The sequence below is a fragment of the Rattus norvegicus genome, chromosome 1 (assembly GCF_021556685.1).
Source record: "Rattus norvegicus strain SHRSP/BbbUtx chromosome 1, alternate assembly SHRSP_T2T, whole genome shotgun sequence".
NCBI lineage: Eukaryota > Metazoa > Chordata > Mammalia > Rodentia > Muridae > Rattus > Rattus norvegicus.
In genome coordinates, this window is record NC_141534.1 from 170,533,915 (window position 1) to 170,541,756 (window position 7,842).

The 7,842-nt window shown below is 35.3% G+C and overlaps 1 protein-coding gene across 1 annotated transcript; it reads right to left on the minus strand.

Moving 5' to 3' along the window:
* Positions 1 to 5,823: 5,823 nt before the first annotated feature.
* Positions 5,824 to 6,765, minus strand: Or51v14 (olfactory receptor family 51 subfamily V member 14). Its single transcript, NM_001000151.1, is given in 1 exon segment — positions 5,824 to 6,765. A coding segment is annotated over 1 exon segment (942 nt).
* Between the last annotated feature and the right edge of the window lie 1,077 nt (positions 6,766 to 7,842).

Here is a 7,842-nt window from a genome sequence, read left to right on the forward strand (position 1 = left end):
AGTGGGATTGTTTCAAGTTTCTCTCCATTTAGTTTGACATTGCCTACTACTTTGGAATATATGGTTTTTACTATGTTTAGGTATGGGCCTTGAATTCCTAATTTTTTCATCTTTTCTATCATGAAGCAGTATTGAATTTTGTCAAATGCTTTCTCAGCATCTAATTACATGATCATGTGGGTTTTTCGTTAAGTTTGTTTATATAGTGGATTATGTTGATGGATTTCCATATCTTGAACAATCCTTGCATCCCTGGAATGAAACCTGTCTGTAATTCCAAGAGGTCCAGCACCCTCCATTAGAACCATATATGCTGGGATAGGCATACATACAGACACATCCATATAAGGAAAGATAAAAATCAATGTTGTTTAAAAATATATGTTTCTGTTTACAAAAACAGGCTTCAGCAACAGATATTCTTAACAACTATTGACCAGTTGAATTGGCAAAGTACGAGACAAAAGTAAATGTCTCTGATTACATATGCAGAAAGGGTTTTGAGAACCAATAACTGAATGGTTCAGTCAGAATTCACACAAAGAGAATGCAGCAATCTGTATATGGGTATGTATGCATGTGTTTGTGTGCAGGCATATGCTTGTGTAGGGGTATATGTGTATCTATGGGTGTGAATATGTGTGTGTGTGTGAGTGTGTGTGTGTGTGTATGTGTGTGTGTGTGAGCATGTTCATGTTCATGTGCATTTGTGTGTGTGTGTGAGTGTGTGTGTGTGTATGTGTGTGTGTGTGAGCATGTTCATGTTCATGTGCATTTGTGTGTGTGTGTGTGTGTGTGTGTGTGTGTGTGTGTGTGCCTGCTTTCATCTTTTGTTTTTGTTGGTTTTGTTTTGTATTTTACCTTTCCTTTTCAAGATGAAGAAATTAAACCCTGAGAAATCACGATGTGAAATAACAATTGGATTCTGAGCCTAAGTGATGGACTTTCACAGACTGTGGTGACTCTGGATCATTTCTTTTCATTGATTAGGAATCTACAGCACATATGTCATGAAATTTAACATTATGATGTACATCATCCATATCAAAATGAAACTAGGGAAGTGGATTTGAAAAAGGCACAAGGGTGAAACAGAGTTACCGTGTTACTGGAAACGTTGTGAAAATTATACAGAAAATTAGCTTAGACAATGTAAAAGTCATGAACAGAGGGCCTAGAGAGATGACTCAGTGATTAAGAACATTGACTGTTCTTCTAGAGATTGCAACTCCTGGTGACTCACAATCATCTACAATGGGATCAGATGCCCTCTTCTGTGTGTTTGAAGATAGTGAAACTGTTGTCACATACATAAGATAAATAAATAATTTTTAAATGATGAATCAAGAATCCTGCGACTTTGAATAATTTTATTTAATGAAATAACATATATCGCTTATCAAGACATATAGTTTCTAGGATATAATGAGGACTTATGACTAAGCACTACATTGCTAAGAATCAAATCTCTGTTTCTACTTTAAAACCTATTTTACAATAGGTTTTATTATAGGAAGGCTTATTATTATAAAATAGGAAGATACTTTATCTCTATTTATTTTTTAATTATAAACATATGTATTAAACAGTAATATTAGTGACTATTACATGAACAAGACTAAGGGCTTTACCTCTCACTGATGCCCAACAAGGCCATGCATGCTGACAGGAGCCTGATATAGCTGTCTCTTGAGAAGCTATGCCAGAGCATGACAAATACAGAGGCGGATACTTACAGCCAATCGTTGAACTGAGACTGGGATCCCCAAGGGAAGAGTTAGAGAAAGGCCTGAAAGAGCTAAAGGGGTTTACAACCCCATAAGAACAATAATACCAACCAACCAGAGCTCCCAGGGACTAAACCACCATCTAAAGAGTACACATGGACAGACCCATGACTCCAGCGGAATATGTAGCAGCAGTTGTTTTAAAAGCTGTGTTCTTGATGAAAGTTTTACATGTCATGAATGACTTAGAAGTACTAGCCCTGTTGTGAATCTTTGAGAAGAACCTCCAACTACCACATCATTAAACCAGCATAGTCACTGAATGATTCCTTATATCTACAAATAAGTGTGATGTTTACCATTCATCAAAGAAATTTGTCTTAGGGACAAGCAGAGACCATCACAGAAAACTATAACCAATTATAAGGTGGAGTTGTGGAGCTCAGTAACAATAAATACATTTACAAGACAGATCCTTCACCTAAGGGTCAATGAACATTGCAGACCATAAGACAGATAGCTTGTCAGAACAAGAGAATAAGGGATTTTACTACAAGACAGTGTCTCTCACTAATAGAAACCACACCCATTAACTCTCACCGAATAATTGTCCAAACATGAGTTGAACATGGACAACAATAATCAACAAAGCACAGTGGATGACGGAAAGCTCATGAGGTCTTGTCCTCATGAAGAAATAAAGGCAGATAAGGAATAAGAGAAGGAAAAAATCATTTTCCCCAGGGAAAAGCACACTAATTGCATATCCAGTATCAAGTGTTTAGCCCTGAAAATGTACATACAAGTAACATTTCAGAAAGTGGGCAGGTTATATTTAGCAATCTGTATGTATGCATAGACGCATACATGCATGTAACAATTATTGGAAAAAGAGGCCATCAATTTGCAAGACAGCAAGGAGGACTATATGGAAGAGCTTGAAGGGAGGAAAGGGGAAATTATATAATTATATTGTAACCTCAAAACTGAAATAAATAATGAAGACTTCTTAACTTTATTTTATAATTAAGAATTGTTGAGATTTTGAAAGCACCATAATCACACTGCTGATTGAGAGCAGACATTTGTGCATATTTACATGTATTATGTATAAAGTTGATACACATCCCATGTACTTTTTAACTTTAAGTATATTTTGATCTTTGAATGGAATTAGATTTCCTTTCCTTTCTCTAGAGTCCTGCTGTCTTTAGTTTCTACTACAGAAAAGGCTGAAACTGGCTGGGATAATGATGTAGAAAGCTGTTGAGGACAGAAAGAAAAGAAAGCCAGCAGAATCTTTTTGTCATGAAAAGAGGAAAAGAGACAGGCACAGAAAGGTAATGTATTCAACGTTCACGTTGTTGGGCTATGAAAGATAGACACCCAATGTGCATCAATGGTACAGATGCCAATATTACACTATCTGCTTGACTATCTTAAGAAAAATCCCTGACACACCATATCAATCATTGCAGAGAGAGAATGGAGTGCTGATGCCCATGTAGCATGACGAGTGTGAGAGAGGGTGAAAGAGGCCTGTATTTCTTCTCTTCTTCTAAAGTGTTTCTTATCCTACTGTGAGAAGCTCACTAACCATGGCCACTTCCTATTCCTGAACTTGCCAATCTCTGAAGGCTTTGGGCAGGTGAGTATCCATGCAATATTCTTGATATAAATGTCATAGTCTACAAAAGGAAAGAAAACAGGCTTCAAAGCATGGGGACTATGGATGAAGTCAACAAATGAGTCACTGAATACAGTTAAAAAAGCCTATTACAGCTCAACAGAGGCCAAAGAAGCACTCTATCACCAAGGAAAGAAATAAGGTGTAAATGTCAACTAGATAACCTAGGCAACACCAAAATTAAGATATAGTTTTCCCTCATGCTCTCACAGGATCCTAGCGATAGACCACCTTTTATTTTGGTGCTTATGGTAAGATGCACATGGGTGTGAACTAGAGACCTGTGGAGGAAAGGGATACATTAGTCCAATATTATCAACTTCCAATGGGCAGAAAGATTGTTTAATTAATTTAGACTATACTAGCCAAGATACCCTTTAAGTTGAAAGCATGGCTGACTTTTAGAGGAAAGGTTGGAGTTTTACACATACTCTATATAAACAGAATGTGAAGAGGAGTTAGCACTACAAAAGCAAGTAACAAACAGAAAGTTCTCAGCAGCAAACTTCATTCAATAAAATGAAAGTATTACCACAATAGAATTGGCTGTATTATAATATTGGCTCAAAAATGATGGTCTCAATTTCTTGAAAACCTTAAATTCTTAACTTGCAATATGAGGAGCATTAAAATAAAGTGCAAGAGTTGTAAAATAATTATGCAGTAAAATAGAATAGCAGGTGTAGCAAAAATGTTAACTACAAACTAAATTGTCTCACCATTATTTTTGAGACACTTAAAACTCTTTTTCTTAGTGTTTTTTCTGTAGAGATGTTGACTGAGGTTTACTGTTAGAAATTATAAGTTGTGATCTTAAGAAATCTGCTTTGTACATTTTGTTATAAATAATAATTTTATTCCTTTGTGAGGCAGTTTTCATACATAATAGTAAAGATATAAATACTTAAAATCAGAGCTGTTAGTATATGCCATAGCTATCTGAAGAATATTACTGTAAGTGAAATAAAAGATGCAAAACAATTAAACTGGTAGTATATAGTTTATGTGACCTTATTAACTTCCAGAACTATATGACAGACATAAGCATATGCTGTGAATTTGAGTGAGTGCAATAACATGTAGCAAACACTGAAGTACAGAAGAAATATTCATCATCTTGGCTATGATGGCAGATTCATGATAGTAAATATTCTCTTAAGTGCATTTCCTTTTTTCTCATCAAATTTTTATGTACATCTTATAGTAATCAGGTTGTTATACCTCAATAATCTTGCTTTAACTTAATGAATAAATGTTGTACATAACATTTTATATTTTTATTGTAAATTATATAAATATTTTAAAGTCAGTTACATTAAAAAACATGCCCTATAATATGTGGTTCATTTTGACGTTTTTGTTTCCTGCTTATTGTTCAATGTTTTATAACTTTCAGCAAATGCCAGACCAGTTTGAACTAAAAGAAACAGAAGAGAGGCAGGAAAGCATAGTCACTGAAAATAAATGAAGCGGAGAATAGATCCAGATCGCATCATAAATCCCTGCTAAAAATTAAGAGATCATTTATTGGCTGGTGGAAAGCCTATTGACAGAATAAAGAATAATATCTACCTCAGAATTTTTATGTAGATATTGAGTTGTATCATTATTTCTGCTATATAGTCACAGTAATATTTTACCTGGCACTGGAGATTTGAGTGTGAGAAGACAAAAATCAATATTTTCATAGGATTTGAATGGTCTTCCTATGTTAGTCATTATTGGTTTTGTCACAATGTCTCTTGTTAGCACCCAAAGTGGGGACTTTGTAAGCTGTGGGGGTGTTGGTCAACACAGCACTGCGATTACGTCTCTTGTTTAACTATGTTAAGTTAGTAACAGTTCAATCTCATAGGCTTCTCGTTTCTGAAATTCTAAGTTGCTGAACCAATTATTTGATTTTGCAAATACAATAAATATGTTGTTTAGATGAACAAAAATAGATCGAATAAATAATGATCAATAGTAATCGAAAAGGCTTTTAAACCAAAGATATCAACTTCATAATGAATGAAAGAATAAATATACATATTCAATTAGTGACAAAAGTTACAGATTTACATTTTTTGAAACTATATTTTGATATAGATTTTATGTATAAGTGAATCAATTTGATACTTAAAGGAAGTGGAAAATATGTTTACTTAAAAATTTAAAAGCATTAAAATCATGTTTAAAAGTGATTCTGAGTACATTACATTTTTATTTGCATAGTCTAGTTTGTGATATCAACTACAGTGCTAAAAAAGTTAATTGCAATGTCTTAAAGCACCTATGAGAAAAGAAAAGGATCTACAGCATGTAAAGCATCACTGAACAGTAGCGAGTACATCTAGTTACAGTTATTTACTGAATTTCACCTTTTGTAAAACTGCATGTTGACTTTCAAATATATTCACAGCAGCAGATCTATGTCCCCTTCAAAAACAATCTCTGAATTCTTAATCGAATCTGTTGAGTCTTGATACTGTATATAATGGGGTTCATCAAAGGTGGAAAAAGGATGTAAACGTTTCCCATAAGGACATGAACCAATGGAGAGAGATGTTTTCCAAAGCGGTGAACCATGGTCAGACCAATGATGGGGATGTAGAAAACCAAAACGGCAGAAATGTGAGATACACACGTTTGCAAAGACTTGATTCTCTCCTCCCAGGATGCAATGGACAGAACTGTGTACAGGATCATAATATATGACATTAATATGAGCACTGAATCCAGCAACAGGTTGCTGATCACCAGAGCTAGACCATAGATACTATTGAAACGGATGTCCCCACAGGCCATTCGAATCAAGTCTTGGTGCAGGCAGAAAGAGTGGGAGAGAAAATGAGGCCGGCAGTAATTTAAGAACTTCAGGCGGATAATAACCGGAGGAATGAGCATAGAACTCCTACATAAAATGGCCACTCCAATTTTTATGATTCTGTCATTGGTTAGGATGGAGGAATAGCGTACAGGGTTGCAAATAGCAATGTAGCGGTCAAAGGACATGGCGAGGAGGACCGAGGACTCCATGAAGGACAAACCATGAATGAAGTAAGACTGTGCAATGCAGGCATCAAGGCTGATTTCTTGAATCAAGCCCCAAAGGATTCCCAGCACCGTGTGCACGGTGGACAGCCCCATGCAAAGGTCTGTGAGGGCTAACATGGCCAGGAAATAGAACATGGGCTGGTGCAGGCTCAGCTCAGTTCGAATAACATGAAGTATCATGCAATTTCCCAGGAACACTGTCACATAGATTATGGAGAATGGGACAGATAGCCAGAAGTAATAAATCTCTAACCCAGGGAAACCAGTCAGAGCAAATTTGGAACTGGTGAAGTTTGTGACAGAGAGAGCAGACATTGGTAGAGGATTGAAAATACCTTTAGAAAGATTATTGAATATAACTTTTCAATGCTATAATTTCTAATAATGTATACATGGCTTGCAGAATAAAATAATATATGATACAATTTCCATAAACAGCAAGATACATACATGGTCCTTTGATATTATCATGGCGAAAACCTGTAGTCTCGACACAGACCTTTCAGTACTAGTATTGAGGGATGCCAGGAAACCTGCGAGTTTTATGTAGGGTCAGTAACACCCATGGGCTTATGGAATTTAGCTTGTAAAACAGTCGTCTAGGAATCATCCCAGTCCTAAAGGACACCAGGGCTCAGTCACTCATTTGTTATGACCCTCAAGAGAATTTTTCTCTCTGGTATGACGTCTGGATCTTTCACTTCCTCCAAGGTTCAAATGATCTCAATAGAATTAGACTGTTTAAATTGATATATTTTTCCAGAACATTTCATATCTTATTATATATTGTATATGATATATGTAATATTACCTATTATATTATTAAAATATTAGTGGAATCTGAAATTTCTTGCTTGAATGATAGTTTTCTTCTTTAAATTATTCATTATACAAATTTTATTTAATTTAATTTTTCTTTATTTTTGTGAAACTCTTTGGTATTTGAGATTTTTGCATTTCCTGAATATCATGGTATTGTCAATTGGTAGAATTTTCACGTGCAGTATTACAGAATTGTTCCAAATTTTAAACTGTATAGTTTGAACCAAGTGTTTTATAATCTATCCTAGCTGTGTTTTTGTTATCTGTTCAAGGAAAAATACATAAGTAAATAAAATAATGCAACCAAAAAAGAAAACAACAACAACAAAATACCTGCTAGTTTGGACCTGATCATGTATGCCTCTCTCTCTCTCTCTCTCTCTCTCTCTCTCTCTCTCTCTCTCTCTCTGTCTCTGTCTCTCTGTCTCTGTCTCTCTCTCTCCCTTTCTCTCTCTCTCTGTCTGTCTGTCTGTCTCTCTGTCTGTCTCTGTCTGTCTGTCTGTCTGTCTGTCTGTCTCTCTCTCTCTCTCTCTCTCTCTCTCTCTATATATATATATATATATATATATA